At 38.5% G+C, this 20006-nt stretch overlaps 1 protein-coding gene across 5 annotated transcripts in view; it reads left to right on the forward strand.

Moving 5' to 3' along the window:
- The first annotated feature begins 724 nt into the window (after positions 1-724).
- Positions 725-20006, forward strand: part of WDR11 (WD repeat domain 11) — a 65328-nt gene continuing 46046 nt past the window's right edge. For 4 of the 5 annotated variants that reach the window (XR_004278530.1, XR_004278531.1, XM_032312216.1 and 1 more), the window contains exons 1-10: positions 725-898; positions 1861-1972; positions 7082-7235; positions 8159-8332; positions 10634-10820; positions 13149-13314; positions 14179-14293; positions 15129-15324; positions 15829-15932; positions 19159-19335. Coding sequence is in view for 3 of the 5 variants with exons in the window: in XM_032312216.1 (XP_032168107.1) it covers positions 813-898; positions 1861-1972; positions 7082-7235; positions 8159-8332; positions 10634-10820; positions 13149-13314; positions 14179-14293; positions 15129-15324; positions 15829-15932; positions 19159-19335 (1471 nt within the window). In the remaining 2 variants the exon portion in view is untranslated. Of the gene's footprint in view, positions 899-979; positions 1078-1860; positions 1973-7081; positions 7236-8158; positions 8333-10633; positions 10821-13148; positions 13315-14178; positions 14294-15128; positions 15325-15828; positions 15933-19158; positions 19336-20006 lie in introns of those variants that run through there. The other variant, XM_032312217.1, reaches the window with a different exon arrangement.

Below are 20006 nucleotides of genomic sequence, written 5' to 3' on the forward strand. Positions count from 1 at the left end.
CAGACTGAGCTCCCACTCCCTGGCAATTCAGAGAATACATTTGATTTCGGCGAACTCTGTGCTCCATGGATTACAACCCGTAAAATCCCAAATAAATGCTTTAGTTGCTTTACACACTCTTCTTATGGATCAACAGTGTAGATGATGCCCTGAGCACAGAGGAGAGAGACAGGGCAGAACGTGCAAAATGAAAGCTGGCCCCCCCCCCCCCGCCCCCCAGCAGCTGGCCTCAGGAGTCCTGTATTTTTTCAAGTATTTTCAAGACCAGAAGTGGAGTGATCTCCAGATTTAGAAATTGTTTATTTTGGAGCCATTCATCTCATTCCTTCTATCCATTTCACCCCGTCATGTTCCTCTATTTGTTCTATAACTTCTTGAGAGCCGGGGTTCTCCGCTTCTCCTCTTCGCCTCACACCCGATGCCTACGACAGTGCCTGGCATTCGGTCGCTGTCCTGAGCTAACAGACCAAAGTCAGAAAGGCTAACTGGGGCTTTCAGCTTTTGCTTTTCAGGATTTCCTGCAGGGTACAGAGGCCTACGCAGTCCCAACGTGAAGAAAAGAGTGGAAAGCAGCACAGCCCCTCCCTGCTCGGGCTGGCAGCACCAAGCGGGCGGCGGGCGGACTTGGAAGGAGCCTGAACGCCTGAGCCCGGAACCTGAAGAAGGCGGAATCCAAGGTGGTGGACACTTGCACCCGACGGAACCAAACGGCGGCGCTCACGCAGCCACCCGGACTCTGTTAGGAACGGAAGCGCAGGGGCCGCCGCTTCCTGGTTGCCGGTGGGCGCCGAGGGCCGGGCTGAGCTGAGGCGATGTTGCCTTTCACTGTGAACTTCAAGGTGTCGGCGCGCACCCTCACGGGGGCCCTCAATGCTCACAACAAGGCGGCGGTGGACTGGTGAGGGCGCCGGGCTTCGAGGCCGCCGGGCTGGGCCATGAGTGTGTAGGGGAAGGGGAACAAGAGGTTTCAGCCCCTGGTTCCTTTGGCCTCGCCAAGCCTGGGCGCTGCCCTCGCGCTAGAGGTTTTCTTCCAGTGCTGGGTTTTTGTTGTTACTATGAAAACAGGAAACGCCCCAGGTGTGAACCTTCCCTGTGCGAATGTAGTGGCCCTGTTTCTCCCGGACGTGTTTCTCTTTCCCCATCCCGTCCGCCCGTCTTCACCTGCGCTCCCCCCTCAGGCTCCTCCCCCTCCACCGCCAGCTCCCCTGTCCGCGTCTCCTCCCCAGTTTATCTTTCCCTTTTCTCGCCTTCATATCCCTGCTGCTGACCTTTCGTCATTCCACAGCTTGCCCGGCCCCGTGCCGGGCGCCTGTCCCCGCACCTGTCATCTCACCTTGACCTTCGCACTGTAAGCTAGCACTGCACCTCCGGACGTTAGTGCTTGGGTAGAAAGCGGAATTCTGCGGCTGGGGCTGTTGGGAATGTTGGCAAGAGGGAGGAAACCTTCTGTCCAGTGTGTGTCCTTGTATCTGGTTGGAAGGGCCAGGACTAGTCACAGATGCTTACGGAACATGATCTCAGGGACTTCGGTGGTGGGTGCTCAGGGGTCGAAGTTGAATAAGACAAGGTGCGCGTCCTTAAAGACAAATAGACGGCAGGGGTTTGTTTATACGTCTTCAGGGGTGTATGTGCATGTCACTTAGACTCTTTTTTTTCTCCACATGAAAAACGAATGTCAGCATTTCTAGGTTAGCTGGACATTTTATTTAAATGGGATAAGGCAAAAAACTGGCCTGTATGCTTCGATAATGATTTTGTTCATGGTAGTACGTATTAGATTTGTGATTGATTCTAGCATGCCTCTTGGCAAGAGAGAAGTCTTTGTTTTGTGCTTAAATTTTAATATCACTGTTTTGTTAGGGGCTGGCAAGGCTTAATTGCTTATGGATGTCACTCACTTGTGGTAGTGATCGATTCCAATACTGCCCAAACTCTTCAAGTTTTAGAAAAACATAAAGCTGATGTGGTCAAGGTAAGTCAAATCCCACTTTCACCCTATAACATGTTGCCTGTTCTGAAGTTTTAAATGTCACTAGATCCTTATTAAGTGATATATGTAAATGTTAAATAGCTTTTAAACATAATAATTCATTTGGGGTAGCCTCACAGTTCCATATAAATGATTTAATGACAATCCAGGATGAGCTATTAAATACTAGGTCTTAGGTGATTTTAAAGATGATAGATAACACTTGTTCCGCCATTTACCAGAACACTTATTCATTCATTAGTTTTGAGCACTTAGCATATGCTAAGGATATAGAGATGAAAGTCATCAAGCAATTCGTTGTCTAGTGAGGAACAATGAAGACACAGACATACAGGATGCTAAGTGAATGCATAGGGACAAAGGAGGCTACATAACACCTAGTTGTAGGGATCGGGGAGGATCACAGGAGTCTTTCCAGTTTAGGGACTGGTAAACAGTAGTTAACCAAGTGAAGAATGGGAGGAGTACCACAGGTAAAAAGAAGACTGTACACAGTGGTAAGTAGTGGGGTATAAAGATGGCTAGAAGTTGGGATATGGCCAAAGGATGATAGAAGGGGAAGCATCCAGGGAAATTGATCTGTCCTAAAAGTGTTAGAAGGTTCTAAAGGAATTTGGATTTTTAACTAGGCAGTTGATAAGGCTGTGTTTGTATTCTAGAAAAATTTACTCTGGCAGCAGTGGAGGATTTCTTGGAGAAAGGCAAGATGAAGCAGTGGGATCATTTAGGAGACTTCTGCAGAAATTTTGGCAGGAAATTCTAAGGGCCTAAAATAAAGCTGAGGCAGGAAGGAGTCATATTCAGGCGCTGCTGAAGAAATAAACTGGATAGCTTTTATAGTCATCAGCTTAAGGAGAGTCAGGGACTAGAAAGATTCCAAGTTCTCTTTGAATAACCGAATGATAGCGTTGCTATGACAAGGGGAATAGGTGTGAAATCAGTGAGTTTAAGTTTTCAACATGCAAAGTCTGAGACGCCTGGTGCAATTGAATTACAGTGATCTGAAATCTTAGGGAAGATTAGAGATCAAGATCTGGGGGTTTTGGTTTATTTCTTTTTGATAACAGCTTTATTGAGATACAGCATAAAATTTACCAGCTTATCGTGTACAATTCCATGGTTCTTAATATAGTCAGAATTATGTAGCCAGCACTGCAGTTACATCACACTGAGAAGAAACCTTGCATCTGTTAGTAGCTGCTCCCCATCCCCTCATTCCTGTCACCCTTAGGTATCCAGTAAAATACTTTCTGTCTCTAGATTTGTCTATTCTAGACACTTCATATAAATGAAATGACACAATATGTGTCCTTTTGTGCCTAGCTTCCTTCCCCCTTCATTCAAGGTTCATTTGTGTTTTAGCATGTGTCAGTACTCTGTACCTTTTTATTGGTGAATAATATTCTACTCTACCAGTATACCACATTCATGTATTAATGGACATTTAGATATTTCACACTTTTTAGGCATTATGAATAATGTTGCTGTGAACATTAATTACAAGTTTTTGTGTGAACATGTGTTTTCATTTCTCTTGAGTATGTAAAGAGGAGTGAAATTTCTGACTCATATGGTAACTTTGTGTTTAGCTTTTTGAGAAACTTCCAGATTTTCCAAAGAGGCTATACCATTTTACGTTCCTACTAGCTGTATTTGAGGATTCTAGTTTCTCCACATACTCACCAACATTTGTTATTATCTATTCTTTTGATACTAGCCATCCTGTTGGGTGTGAAGAGGTTCTCACTGTGGTTTTGGTTTGCATTTCCCTGGTGGCTAATGATATTGGGCATCTTTTCATGTGTTAATTGGACATTTGTATATCTTCTTTGAAAAGTGTCTGTTCAGTCCTTGGCACATTTTAAATGTCTTTTAATTATTGAGCTATTAGAATTCTTTATGTCTTCTACATAGAAGTCCTGTATGAGATGCATGGTAGGTAAATATTTTCTCTCATTCTGTAAGCTGTCTTATACTTTCTTGATGGTGTCCAGTGAAACCGTAAAGTTTTTAATTTTGATGTCCAATTTATCTATTTTTCTTCTTTTTCTTCCATTGTTAATATTTACACCTTTGTTTTCTTCTAAGAATTTTATCATTTTAGCTCTTGCATTCGGGTTCTTGATCCATTTTGAGTTAATTTTTATATGTAATGTGAAGTAGGGAGAAATGCAGCTGATTTTTACATATTGACCTATGTCCTGTCGTCTTGCTAAACCCATTAGATCTAGTAACTTTTTTTTTTTTTTTTTAAAGATTTTATTTATTTTTCAGAGACAGAGGGAGAGAGCGCGAGCGAGCACAGGCAGACAGAGAGGCAGGCAGAGGCAGAGGGAGAAGCAGGCTCCCTGCCGAGCAAGGAGCCCGATGTGGGACTCGATCCCAGGACCCTGGGATCATGACCTGAGCCGAAGGCAGCTGCTTAACCAACTGAGCCACCCAGGCGTCCCAGATCTAGTAACTTTTGAGGGGATTTTTTACATAGACAATTATGTTATCTGCAGATAATGACAGTTTAGTTTTTTTCATTGATAATCTGTGTGCCTTCTATTTTTTTTTTCCTTGTCATATTGCATTGGCTAGGGTTGATACTATAACATACAGGAGTAGTGAGATGATACTCTTGTCTTGTTACTGAGCCTGGGGTGAAGGCATTCAGTCTCCTGCCATTAAGTAGACATAGGGATTTATTGTGAAAAAATATGTTCTCCCTCCCCTCCATTTCCCTGATCTTTTTGGCATTTCTGGCATTTTTTTTTTCTTTATGTGGATCCAAGTTTCAGTCTGGTATTATATTCCCTTTGCCTGAAGAATTTCCTTAAAGTTCTTGAGGTGTTTATCTAATATAGGTTGAGTCTCTTGGTTTTTATTTGCCTATGAAGATGTTTCACCCATTTTTGATCTTGTGATACTTGAAAGATATTCCACTTTCAGCTTGCATAATTTCTGCGAGAAATTCTTATCTTTATTTCTCTACCTGCAGTGTATGTTTTCTTGTCTGACTGCCTTCAAGACTTTCTCTTTATCCTTAGTTTTCAGCAGTTTGATTATGATATATCTAGGTGATTAAAAAAATACCACACACACACACACACACACACACTGCTTGGGGTTTACCCGAATGGAATTCAAGCACTTATATACATAGATGCAATCAATTCTTATCCATGATAGTTTTATTCTGTAAAGTTGCTGCAAACACTGAAATTAACAAATACTGAAATGTTGATTGCTCATAGGGGAAATACAGGTTAGGTTCCTGTTAGCCTCTTGTCACAAAACTTTCATCAACTGAGCAATATGTAACTTTGTTTTGTGTTTGTTTTGTTAATTCATTAACATTGAACTCAGAGGCAGCAGCACTACAAGTCCTGTTTGAACAGAGCTTATCCCCCATGTTTGTTCCATAACACACATCAGAACTTCTTGTGCTTGGGACCACTACACAGCACTTCACCATGTGCTTGGGGACCATTTTGAATTTGAACAGTGAAATCATCAGTAAAGAGCACAGAAATGCACCCATCCCCCAAAAAAGTGGTGCTGTATAGACCACAAAAAAGATACTCGTTTGCATTATGAGAGCTGAAATAAGAACATTTTGTTTCACCTGGGAATACACATGTATGTTGGGTTACTGAAATTATTCACCACTCTGCATGTGTCTGATTGTGGAAGTACTGCAAGTATTACTTTTTTAAATGAAATCACAAATTTCAGTGAGTGGTCAAACACATCAGCAAAGAATGCAGATTGAATATACATACACTAAATATAAAGGAACACACAAACACACATTCAAACATGTGCATGTGTGCATGTACACACTCTTACACATTTTATTTAAAAAAAATTCTGGCCTGAGGAAAGGATGTATTATAACAGAATCTTAAGGCTTATCAACACTGATGTTCAGAAAACTTTTTATTTCCATCTTTTTAATGAATTCTTTAGAAACACTATAAGAAAGGCACATGCTTGCTACCTTGGCATTACGTATGAGTGTGCGTTTACATATATGTACACACACGTCTGTATACATACGTTTATATACGTATATATTTGAAGATTCTGTGGTGTTTGGGTTCATTTATTAAACATGTGCTCGTTGAGCACTAGCTTTGGTGGTGGATAGATCTGGGGATAGAAATGTGAACAAGGCCTGCGTGACCCTTCCCAGTGGAGCTTATAGTTCATGGTTGGTGATGGGTCTAAATGGGGTAAACAAAGCCATTACAAATTGTTGTTTGTTAAATGCTTTGAAGAAGACAAACTGGTTGCTGATCTAGAACAGAGGGAAGGTTGTGGCCATGGAAGGCGATGGCTTAGGGTGAAATGAAGACGTGTGTTTTATTCATGACTCTGTCAATATTTAATGCTCAAGATTAACCTGATTGGTGCTGGAATCTTATGGTTTTTGTTGTAAAAACTCCATTCTTATGATATTGCTAGAGGTATGAAGCATTTTTTTTTTTTTAAGATTTTATTTATTTGTTAGAGAGAGAGAGACAGAGTGTAAGCACAGGTAGAGTGGCAGGCTAGAAGCAGAGGGAGAAGCAGGCTCCCTGCCGAGCAAGGAGCCTGATGTGGGACTCGAACCCAGGACGCTGGGATCATGACCTGAGCCGAAGGCATCCGCTTAACCAACTGAGCCACCCAGGTATCCCGCATTTTTTTTTTTTTTTAAGGAAAAAATTAACATCTTTTTTCCAGTTTCATGAGAAGGACAGCTAAAGGGCTTTTTGCTTGCTTTGTTTTTTCCATTTTTTTCCTCTGCAAGGCTTTGGTAGTTCGAAGTTGTCTCCTTTTAATTAGGAGAGCAGAATACAGAAAACCGTTCTGCTTAATAATTCAGGCTTTTAGATGTTTTGTCATGATTAGATTTTATGATTGTATTGCAACTAAAAAAAAATCACAAATAATGAAAGTCTGACTTTTGAGATGGAAAACAGTTTCCTCTTAATTCTTTCTAAATATTTTTGTGACATAAGTGTAAAATGTAGTATGGGTTCTGGTTGATGTTTTATGAAAATTGTGTTTAGTTTCATTGAATACAAGTATTTACTTGATATGATTTCTTCTTGATACTAGGTTAAATGGGCCAGGGAAAACTATCACCATAACATTGGCTCACCATATTCCTTGCGCTTAGCTTCTGCTGATGTCAATGGAAAGATCATCGTTTGGGATGTAGCAGCGGGAGTAGCTCAGTGTGAGATCCAAGAGCATGCCAAACCTATTCAGGGTGAGGAAAGACTGTGCTCTGCTAAGTGTTCATATTATCACACTTACTCTTAGAATGGTTTTTTTCCCTTTTAATTTCATCACTTCCCAGTTAACTCTTGATTTTGTTTAGCGTGTTTTATTGATCTGTCTAGCTTTCTTATCAATATATTTCCATGCATATTTCCTCAAATCTCAGCTGATTTTTGCTTTAGTAAATTGCATTAATTTTAGTGTTGGCCTCAATCAAGCATGATGAGAAAAATTAAGCTGCTGTAAAAGTCTTATAATCTAAGCTGTGATAAAGTATACTTGGCTGAATTGCTATTTTAAATTAACCCTCAGTGCTTACTTTCCATTAGTAGAGATGATCCAGATTTTGTTTTCATTTTCGTATAGATCATTTGCTTATGTTACTGACCTAAAACCAATACAGTATCTTTTGACTCAGGGCTTTGACTAAGTGGCTGTCTTGACTGAGTGAATTTTTTAAATGACTGTTTAAAAAATATTTGTTGAGTACTTTGTACTCGGTACTGAACAAGATATTTATGGTCTTTATTATCATGTAAAAAACATGAAACTCTGCAAAGTTCCATTAAGTAATTTCACAAAGATGTTAGGAGAATCTGACGTTGGTCATGGCCAGCACAGTCTTTGATGCAAAGTTTTAAGTAATTAGTGAAAATTGTCTTGTATTTTCTTTAAAGTAATTTGAAAATGTTTCTCTTGAGATTCTAATGTCCAGAAAGCTCATCTTAATATAAAACTACACTTTTCCTGTGCAGTCTTGACATATATACACATATATGGAACATGGGGAGAGAAGTTAGGATTTTAAGAACTTTGGGGGAAAAAAACAAAAACAAACCATAAATGTCAGGTTTACATTAACGAAGTGTTCTGAAGTGATTTCTGAATTTTGCCTTCATCTGGTCTTTACAGATGTTCAATGGTTATGGAATCAAGATGCTTCCCGAGATTTACTACTTGCTATCCACCCACCAAATTATATTGTGCTCTGGAATGCGGATACTGGCACCAAACTGTGGAAGAAGAGCTATGCAGATAACATCCTTTCTTTTTCTTTTGACCCTTTTGATCCCTCCCATTTAACTTGTGAGTAATACATCTAATACATTATCCCATATCATTTGCAAGTATTTTGATGGCCAGAACTTTAAATGCACAAGCTGTACCTTCACTGTGTTGAATTTCTAAATAGACTTCGATTAGCTGGGGAGAGAGTTGCTGTGCTGTTCTAATTTGGGCTTAATGAAATTTGTTTTTCTAGGAACACATAAAGAACTTGAGTCAAAGGTTTCGTTTAGTATGTGGCCAAATTCAGTTCTTCCCTCTAAAAAATCATTTAAATTCATGCTTGTGTTTTGAGTGCCATAAACAGATGCATGTGTGGCACAGAATAAGCCCAGGGGAATTTTTCTTGCAGAGGTTATTTTTGCCCGTGTGCTCTTAGTGTTTTCACCGAGCCGCTGATCTAAAAATGTGATTTGTTTTTAGACACATTTTGTTTTGTTTTTTTTTAAATTTATTTTTTATTTATTTTCAGCATAACGGTATTCATTATTTTTGCACCACACCCAGTGCTCCATGCAATCCGTGCCCTCTATAATACCCACCACCTGGTACCCCGACCTCCCACCCCCCCATCCCTTCAAAACCCTCAGATTGTTTTTCAGAGTCCATAGTCTCTCATGGTTCACCGCCCCTTCCAATTTCCCCCAACTCCCTTCTCCTCTCTAACTCCCCATGTCCTCCATGCTATGCTATGGAGTATTATGCCTGCATCAGAAAGGACGAATACCCAACTTTTGTAGCAACATGGATGGGACTGGGAGAGATTATGCTGAGTGAAATAAGTCAAGCAGAGAGAGTCAATTATCATATGGTTTCACTTATTGGTGGAGCATAACAAATAGACACATGTTTTTGTGATTAAATGATTTGGGAAATATTCTTCATTCAATTATCCAGTGGGCATTCCTTGAGCTATTACTATATCCCAGGTATACAGAGAATGAAGGGGCACGGGAGGGACGGGAGTGGGCAGGTTGTTGTAGTAGATGAAGTGGTCAGAGTAGGCTTGATTTTGATATTGGATCAAAAATTGGAAAGAGGTAAGGGAACTAGTTGCGGGAGAGAATGTTTCTCCTGAATTTGAATGACTCAGAATTCTAACTTTTATCTACCAGCATTTGTTATTACTGAGTGTATATTTGTGTGCTGAAGAAGGAAGAGAAATGCGTACCTGCAGAAACTAAAATGGGAAACCCAACTGTGGAGTTTCAGTGGTGTGTGGTTAGGTGTTGTGTCTATATACACGTATATGGTGTGTATGTGCACGTGTGCGTACGTGCACTTACTCCTTAGTGTGCTATGAAGTGCATTGCTGTGGGATCACAGAGGAGGGCTGCTTTAGCTGATCCACTGAGTGAGGGAGGGCATCCCAAAAGAAGAGGAATGAGTGAGACCTTGGAAGGGAGTCCTGTCATCTGAAAAGGAGATAAGGCCTCAGGCTAACTTTACTGCATCTCTAATTTGGTTGATGAAAGCACAGTATATTTTAAAGCGTCCGTTCACCTAACATCTTTGATTTACTCATACTGAATATGCTAGGGCTGTCATAACTCTTGAATACTTTGCTCCCTGTGCTTAAACCTAACTGCAGGGAGCCAGGAGAGATGAGATTTCTGTTATCCGTGTATTAGCCCCAGTTTTGAGGGAGATTATTTTCAGTCATAAAAAGGCAAAATTTGTTTTGCTAAATGTGGTGCTGCCTTGTTGAATACTTCTGTTTCCTGTACACGTAGTAAGCCATTGTTGGCTCTCTATTTTTACTCTGGATATAAAGAGAAAAAGAACACTCTCATACTTCCTAAGGTTCAGTCTGATGCTCCAAAAGAAAAAAGGAAATGTATATTTAGACTGAGCAGTTCATGATACTTGTAAAAAATTAGTACCACATCAAATATTTGAACTCAGAACTAAGTGTGATATGCAAAGCCTCTTAGTATGGGATTTTTTTTTTTCTTCTGTGAATTTTATATTCTGAAAAGTCTTGGATTTGAAGTTACAGGATATAATGAGGAAAGGTTTTTAATGAAAGTCCGTGCACTGAATTTATTTGGAAGAACAAACATTTGTTCTTTCTGCTAGTAACCTTCTGATATCTTTTTAATATAAAACATTAATTTAGAAAGCTGAGTGTAGAGGCCTCTGATGAATTGTAATGAACCACCTGTTTCACTTCAACTTGGAGAACATTTCAGTTACGACTACATTATACTGCCAGTTCTATATTATTAAAATTATCATTACCTTGCTTTCAAAATTGTATTGGAATAAAACTGTGCTAAACTTGATTAAACTTTAATCAGAGTTTTGCTTCTCTCAATACAGTACTCACCAGCGAGGGTATTGTATTCATCTCAGACTTCTCACCATCCAAGCCTCCTTCGGGCCCCGGGAAAAAAGTTTACATATCCAGCCCACATTCCAGCCCAGCTCATAATAAGCTGGCCGCAGCCACAGGGGCCAAGAAGGCTCTTAATAAAGTAAAAATCTTAATCACGCAGGAGAAACCTAGGTAAGTTACAAGTATAAAACTAACCCTTTAGTTCATCTATTCTATTTATCATCCATTCAAGAAACGTCATTGTTGAAGATGTACGAATACGGATTTTATTCTTTACCTCACCCTTTCTCCTTTCCAGTTTTGAATTTATATGGAGGAGGAGAATATTCTCTCTGTCTCTTCCCCAAGGAGGAGGTTCCACTTTGATGTGGCTCCTTTGTTTTCAGTTATTATGCTAACCTCTCCCTTACTGATTTTTGCAGATGACAGTTTCTGACTTCTGATTTTTAAATCTGAAAACAGAAAATGAAGATTCCACAGTTGGCAATTGAATACATTTAAAAAATTGGGGACAAAAGCTGGATTTTCATTTTAAATATGTTTTCCTGACTTAAGTGCTCCGTCTCATTAGCTAGTAATATATGGGTGTTTTTCTTACATGTAAAGATGTTTCTCATACTGGTTAAGAGCCAAGATTCTAGGGGAAATTATAGCCGTGTGACTCAGAATTCTTTTTTTTTTTTTTTAATATCTTATTTATTATTTATTTGACAGGCAGAGATCACAAGTAGGCAGAGAGGCAGGCAGAGAGAGAGGAGGAAGCAGGCTCCCTGCTAAGCAGAGAGCCTGATGTGGGGCTCAATCCCAGGACCCTGGGATCATGACCTGAACTGAAGGCAGAGGCTTAACCCACTGAGCCACCCAGGCATCCCAGAATTCTTTAATCTTGCATAAATTTCACTTTCCCAATCTCTAAAACAGCGTTTTATAGGATTTTATATGGTTGTTGTAAGGATTAACATACAGTAGCTTAGGTACTTAATGTAGTGGCTAATAATTTTAGTAACCATTTATTTGGTAAATGCTACCTATTATTGTTTATTTCAGAAATGGCAACTGAATAAAATTTTATTTTAAGTAACTAATCTTATGCATTGGAAATAGACTTCAGTTTTCTTTCCTAGAGAGCTATGATCTTATATTTTTATTGCTTTGGCAGTTTTTTGGCATTCATTTTAAAAAGACTCTTACTTTAAATATGCTAAGATTATTCTGTCTAGATTTTGTGGGTAATTATCTGAAAAATCTATGGTCAAATACAAATTGTTCTGCAAGTATATTCTGAATTTATATATAAATATCATCTTTATGTATTAAACCATAGGCTCATTAATTTCACCAAATTATCCCCCACCCTGTGCCATAATAATTGGATTGCTCCTTACGTATTTTAAGAGAATATTCTATTTATTTTTCATTGGTTCTATGTTATAGATAAATCTTTTAGAGTCTGAATTGTTTGAATTGTTTTATTTTATGATTTGTGTGTATTATATCTTCTCATATGAGTCATATGTTCATTTTGAGTTTTGGGGAAATGGATTATTAATCCCTTCAAATAGAACTGCTCCAGGTGCTTTTACATTCATTATTACATGGGATTCTGCTGTAGTTCTGGGCAGTAATACTGTGTCTGTTTTATAAGTGAGGAAATTGAGCTGCACATTGTTTTAAATATGTTCCTCAAGCTTACCCAACTAGGAAGTGGCAGAGCCAAGATTTTAATGCAATCCATGTTCCTGTTTTTAGTCCTCTAATCTAACTTTATTTTATTTTATTTTTGGCACAAAGATGTGGTTTTATTAAAGCCTGGGGACAGAACCCATGGGCAGAGAAGAGCTGCCTAACTTTATTCCTATTGAAATAGGTTTAAGAAGGTTATGACTGAATATATGCAAGTCACAAATGGCTGAAATGATTCTTGAGACTCTTGAACTATCTACAATCTTTATAAAGTTTTATCAATTTTATTTACATAGAAGAAAATACTGTGATAAGTGAATAAAATACCCCACTTTGTTTCAAAAAAGATTTAAGGTGGCTTAGAAGTGAATGAAGGCAGAGGGGAGGAAGTGACATGCCCAAGGTCATACAGGTAATCCATTGACTCCTGGTCCAAGGGCCCTAATTGCCCAGATTGCTTTGTTCTGATGCTGAGTATTGATTTCAGCAATCTGTTTGGTACTTCTAATTGCAAAATAAAAATAAAACTACTGGTTTTGTCACTTTATAGCCTTACTACTTAAATTTTTTAAAAAATTTAAATGTATCTCTATCCAATAGTCTGTGCATTACCATTTGTCATAATTTGGGTTTTGGCACATAGTAGAGATCTTAGTTTTAGATGCTAGTCCCTGTTGGTCATTTCAGGAAACAATTGTATCTTCTCATTGACAGTTATGTGGAAAGGACAAAATTCAGTCCTTTATTAGCTTTTTCTGATATGAATAAAGTCTTTGACTTATTTCTTGATGCCTAAAGTATGTTTACTTTTTTCAGTGCTGAATTTATAACTCTGAATGATTGCCTTCAGTTGGCATATCTGCCTTCCAAGAGAAATCACATGTTGTTACTCTATCCTCGGGAGATTTTAATCCTTGACCTTGAAGTGAATCAAACAGTGGGTGTGATTGCAATAGAACGAACAGGAGTTCCATTTCTGCAGGTATGTTTGATCTAAAAGTTCTATCCCTCCAAGTTGGTCATGAATATTATAGACAGTAAAAACATAATCTTGCAGAAATCCTTAGTTCCACTTTCTCTTTTCTATTTATTTAAAAATTAACAATGTTGTCTGGGTGGCTCTGTTGGTTAAGTGCCTGCCTTTGGCTCAGGTCATGATCCTAGCGTCCTGGGATCAGGCCCCGCATTGAGCTTCCTGCCCAGCGGGGAGTCTGCTTCTGTCTCTCCCCTTTCCCCGCTCATGCTCACACTCTCAAATAAATAAAATCTAAAAAAAAAAAAAAATTAATAGTGTTACTGTATTCCTATTTTTCTGCACTTTTGATTCATGTGATTTACCTTAGAAATTCTTCTCACTGATCTGGAGATATTTATTGAACTATTTAAGTTTCCTGGATAAAGGCAAATTTTTATGATTATGAATGGATGGTTTTTCTTTGTTTTTTAGAGATTTATTTATTACAGAGAGAGTGAGCGTGCACACGCACATGCGTGTGAGTACCAGCAAGCCAAGGGGTGAGGGTTGGAGGGTGCAGAGGCAGAGAGAACCCTGAAGCAGACTCCCTGCTGAGTGTGGAGCCTGATGGCGGGGCTTGATCCCAGGACCCTGAGATCGTGATCTGAGCTGAAATCAAGAGTTGGCTGCTCAAGGGACTGAGCACCTCCCAGGTGTGCCATAAATGGAATTTTTGAATAATTCATTTAATTTTCAAGCTTGAGGATTATGTGTGTATTTTTGGTTTTTGTTTTTTGTTTTTTTTTCTGTCCATATTCTCTAAATATGCTTCCTGGCATATACTTTTTAATCTATTGTGTTTTTTAAAATGAATACATTATCTGTTTAAAGGTAATACCCTGCTTTCAGCGTGATGGGTTATTTTGCCTACATGAAAATGGTTGTATAACTTTACGTGTTCGAAGATCTTATAATAGTGTTTTTACCACTTCAAATGAGGAACCAGGTGAGTTTATATCTTAGAATAATACTAGAATATTTTTCTCCAGAATTTCATAAGCCGTCATGTGGCGGATACCAGCCAAAGCATAGAGTTAATGGTAATCCTGGCCTTGGGAAAGTAGAATATGATTGTAAAAAAGCATAAAGCCATGGTTAATTTCATGGTTTTATAATAGTGCCCCTCCTATATGCAGCAAAGAAAGTAATATTTTGTAATTACTTAATTGTATCCATGAGCCAAGTAGATACTATCTTTGCGTCTTTTTCTTCAGCACAAGTGGAGCCTTTTAAAATACCTTTATTATTACACCCCTGACTTTTCTGCTTTAGGAACGTCCATTGTAAAATGACATAGGTTAGTAAGTCTCCAGGGTATTGTCAGTTTCCGTCTTATCCTGGAGAATGAAAGCACTGTGTTAAAATGATGTACTTCTAAAAGCAAAAGCGACTTTCATGACTTTTGTAGAGTACCATTATTTTCAGGCTTACTGAGGCCACTATAAATTATGATGACCTCTAGTGTACTGTACATTATTTGGTCATATCACTGTTGATCCTTTATCAAAGCTGTTTTCTTTGTTTTAATAATATTAAAAAAAATATTGATTGTAGTTTTTATTTTGGAAACTAAAGTTGGTGTGGACAGCCACTAAATGAATCATATTTATATTCTGAAGAAATTAGTAATACTTGTAAAAGGAGAAGGCATTTTTGACAAACTGTGTGCTAGTGAAGGAATGATATTCTTTTTAGTTGAGGTTTTATTTAAATTAAAGCAAATAGTAGTGATATTGCTGTGTTGCTTTCTGATATTTAAAAGAAAACAATACTATTTTAAGATCCAGATCCTGTCCAGGAGCTTACCTATGATTTACGAAGCCAGTGCGATGCAATCAGGGTGACAAAAACTGTCCGTCCCTTCAGTATGGTGTGTTGTCCTGTCAATGAGAATGCAGCCGCCCTCATAGTGAGTGACGGCAGGGTCATGATATGGGAACTCAAGTCCGCTGTTTGTAATCGGAATTCACGGAGCAGGTAAGTGAGTGAATAGGATTGTTCTCTGGTTTGCTTTATTACCTCTTTTTAGAAAATTACTAGAATCAGGGGCGCCTGGGGGATTTATTCGCCTTCTGCTCAGGTCATGATCTCAGGGTCCTGGGATCAAGCCCCATGTCAGGCACTCTGCTCAGTGGGGAGCCTGCTTCTACCTCTCCTTCTGCTCCTCTCCCCTGATGGTGCATGCTTGCTCGCTTGCTCTCTCAAATAAATAAATAAATAAATCTTTAAAAAAAATTAGCAGAATCATGAAAATAGCAGGGACTTAAAAAAAATTTTTTTTAAGTGAGAATTTAGATTATTAGGGAATTATGTAAACCTCCTGGAAATATTTCACTGTAGGCAAGATTAATAAATACTATAAGATTAATAAATACTATAAAAATGGATAGAATGCTATGATCTGAAACTAGTAATTTGAGTTACTAAACTGTGACAGAGGTTTTAAATATGTAAAAACATGTAATTATTATGTCTTTGCAGTAGTTCTGGTGTATCACCTTTATATTCACCCGTGTCTTTCTGTGGAATTCCTGTAGGAGTGCTACAGAATAAGCTCCCAGACCTCTCCTTAGATAATATGATTGGTAAGCTATTTTTTTCCTCTAACATTTATGTTAGGTATTTCTCTTGAAGGGCAAAATTAATAGTTACTGATTTGCAATTATTATAAAGTCAAAGTTAATATCTGAGAAAACTGGAATGTGGGATCATTTTTTTCCTCAATAAATCAGAGGATATGAAATATTTAAGCCAAAAAACATATATTGGCATTACAGTTACTGGTATTAGAAAATGTTCATTCATGAGAGACTCTTGATTTAAATGAAGGAGATGACATTAGGCATGTGAATACTAGATCTGTGCTGTGTCGAGCTATACCCCACTCCTCAGGGCCTTCCTGCAGTCTGGTCCCCGGTCTCAGAACTGAATATGTACTCCTCTTTCTCCCTTTCTGCTACTCCTAATTTAAAATTCAACTCAAGCGTTGCTTTCTTTAGTCTTGTAGCCTGACTTAAATGTTCTTCATTTGCAGTCCCTGATGGTTATCTGTTGTTGGAATGGTGATTCTGTTTGTTTCCTCCAGTGAATTATAAACTCTGTAAGTGTGGGACAGTGTTTGATTGCACTTTGTATCCCTAGCACCCAGCAAAGAGCCTTGTATATTCAAGATGTGCAATGAACATTTATTGAAGGAATAAAGTGACTGAGCAGTATTAGAAAAAGTAATTTTAACATCATGACGTACATTTTTAGACTTTCGTGTTGGGGATTCAGCAAATTTATTTACAGATAAAATATTGTTTCAGAGGGGCACCTGAGTGGCTCAGTGGGTTAAAGCCTCTGCCTTCGGCTCGGGTCATGATCCCGGGGTGCTGGGATCCAGCCCCATATGGGGCTCTCTGCTCGGCAGGGAGCCTGCTTCTCTCCTTCTCTCTCTGCCTGCCTCTCTGCCTACTTGTGATCTCTGTCTGTCAAATAAATAAGTAAAATCTTTTTTAAAAATTTCATATAAAATTCATATATAAAAAATATATATATTAAAGGAAGAATGAAGATTTGTGATTTCAGATATTGTACAACTAGAAGTTGTAAATATGCCAAGCAATTTTGAAGTCTTAATTCTTTTAAATTGTGGCCGTGGCTTATAAAGGATTTTCTTTGTCGTTATTTGTTCTTTCATAATGTAATTGAAGATCAGTATTATTTTGTTTAAATGCTAGATTCATGATAATACTAGGAAGAGCATTACCTTATTAATCTTAATCATAAATGGCATTTATTGCGTACTTAGTACTGTGTTAAATACTGCGCTAAATGCCCTATGTATTACCTTAATAACCCTGCGAAGTAGGTAATATTATTATTTGTTTTATAAAGTGGAAACTGAGATCCAGAGAGATTTAAAAAAACTTGCCCCATACCAGAAAGCCAAGAAAAGGTCGCCCTAATCTTGACCCTCCTTGGCCATGGCCTCTAGTCCTGGCTACTCCACTGTGATCTTAGACAAGACCTCACCTCTTCCAAGCCTTGGTTTTCTTGTGGTTCTTGCCATTTGTAAAATCCTTCTGTTCAGTGACATTAACTTGTTTATTTAAAGTTCTTTCTCTTCACCTTCCAGACATAAATCTATATGAGGAAGTTTAGACACATACTTGTTTTGCAAAATTCATTTTATCAGTAATACAGTTTTCTGAGTTAATTGACCTTATCTCCACTTAATATAAAATATTAAAGTGAAAAGAATTATAAAATAAACAGTCATGCACAGAACTAATCAGTAATACAGAGCCCATGGGAGTTTGGAATTTCATGCTGTTTAAGTGTCTAAGTGATATAAATTACATTTTTTTAAAAGACAAAAGGATACAGATTGTATACAGTTCCTGACAATGTAGTTGATTTGAAAGCATTAAATAAATAAAGCTCTGTTACTCAAGAACATTTTAATTAAAACTTTTAATTAAACTTCTAATTTGATATTCACAATGTCCTTAGTGATAGTTGAAAGCTGTTCAGCTAAATATAGAGGCCTGATTTATATTCATTGGGTACAGCCTGCTGCTTTTTAAGGCCTAATCTGCCCTACCTTTTGAATTGCCTGTTATGGAAGAAGTTTGAAGAAAAATGATGGCCATTCCCGGGAGTCCATTCCAAGCTGTGGAGGGTTTGTAAATGTGGTACTTCTCTGTTGAACTCCATGTTCCTTTAGACTCCCATCTTCTGTTATCAAAGATTGACACCAATCGTATGATATCATGGAATCTTCTTATTTGGATAAAATTGATGGCCATTTTTTTCTGTACATCTTATGAATTTCAAAATACCCGCAGTTTGCCGCAGTATTAAAACAACTTTATAGCCTCAGAAGGTTACAGTATTCACAACCCCATCACCCGCTTATGGTAATTACTTACATTTTTCCCTTTCACGGGTGTGTGTGTGTTGTGGGTACATACACACTCAGGTATCCTTTATTATGTATTTTTGACGACTATATCCCAGTATTCAAAAATGGTTTATAGGCAGAAAATTTGTGTACCCTTTTTAGTGAACGGTCTGGGTTTTGTTGTACTCATCATGTTCACATTTTGTTAGAATGGTTTTACTGAAGCCTTTTAGTTTGAAACTTAATAACCTGAGTATAATCGCTGTATCTGAAAATAATGCCCATTTAAGATTTAACTATCAGCAGTGAACTTATATATTCTTTATATTATGTATTTGTATATTCTTTTTTATGTGTAATTTATGTTACGTACATTATTTTGTATGTTATTGTATTATTTTGTATGTTATATTATTTATGTATGAAGTATTTAATTATAAAGCTTAGATTTTGTAATTACATTGCCACATTGAAAAGATTTCTGATTAGAAACCTAAATGAGTTCCTTGAACCTACAGTTGGTGATCACCAGTGTTATGTATGGTTTAGAAAGTGCATTAGATTGAAAAGCGACCCTTTAGAAAGGTGGGTGTTAAGTTGGGAATGAGCTGCAGCGTCCCACTCCCCAGAAGCTGGTCTCTGACCTGGGTCCCCTGATGCGCCTTGTTTGGTGCCTCATACTGGGAACTTCGGCTGACAAAAGTCCCTGAGTTCTGGACAGCAGTCCTCCAGAGTAATCTGTGGTTTGAGGTAGCAGACAGTGCAGTTTCCGTCCGAGAGCCAAGTACAGAGCCATTCTTCAGCGGCGGCCCGTGGAGTGCCACCTGATACCTTGTAGACCTGAAAAGGGTTGCTGCTGCAATTTTCTTTACATTTCAGAATACATTGTAATGAGTGTATTTGTACTTTTGCTAACCCCTCAGGACAAAGTGCCATTGCTGGGGAGGAGCATCCCAAAGGCCCCATTCTGCAGGAGGTGCACCTCCGCTTCCTGCTGACGGGACTGCTTTCAGGGCTGCCCTCCCCGCAGTTTGCCATCCGTATGTGCCCGCCACTGACCACCAAAAACATCAAGGTGTATCAGCCGCTGCTCGCCGTTGGTAAGTATTGGATCTATTCTTTTCTTAATCCTTCGTGCCTGTTTTATGTTTTATAAGACATTTAAGTGTGGTAGTGATTAGAAAATCCTTTATTTGAGGATAAGGAGGAAGAGGCCCCATGAAATCATATATATACTCATCTGAAAATATTTTTCTTCTTTTGTTTTTCTGTCCTTTTAATCCACCCATCTTTTTATTTATTTTTAAAAATTTTTTAAATTTAATTTAATTTAATCTTTTTGTATGTGTTCCAGAATTCATTGTTTATGCATCACACCCAGTGCTCCATGCAATATGTGCTCTCCTTAATTCCCACCACCAGGCTCACCCACCCCCCACCTGCCTCCCCTCCAAAACCCTCAGTTTGTTTCTCAGAGTCCACAGTCTCTCATGGTTCGTCTCCCCTTCCGATTTCCCCCAACTCACTTCTCCTCTTCATCTCCCCATGTCCTCCGTGTTATTCCTTATGCTCCACAAGTAAGTGAAACCATAGGATAATTGACTCTCTCTGCTTGACTGACTTCACTCATCACAGTATTAACTCATCCACCTGACACTGGGTGATAGAGACTCTGACCACGATGGGTACCTTTCTGAAATGTTAGAATAATCTCTGCATGATGCTAAATCCAGATTCCTTGTGTTTTTAAGTCCTAGTTAGTAGTTTAGAA

The sequence above is a fragment of the Mustela erminea genome, chromosome 14 (assembly GCF_009829155.1).
Source record: "Mustela erminea isolate mMusErm1 chromosome 14, mMusErm1.Pri, whole genome shotgun sequence".
Classification (NCBI taxonomy): Eukaryota; Metazoa; Chordata; class Mammalia; order Carnivora; family Mustelidae; genus Mustela; species Mustela erminea.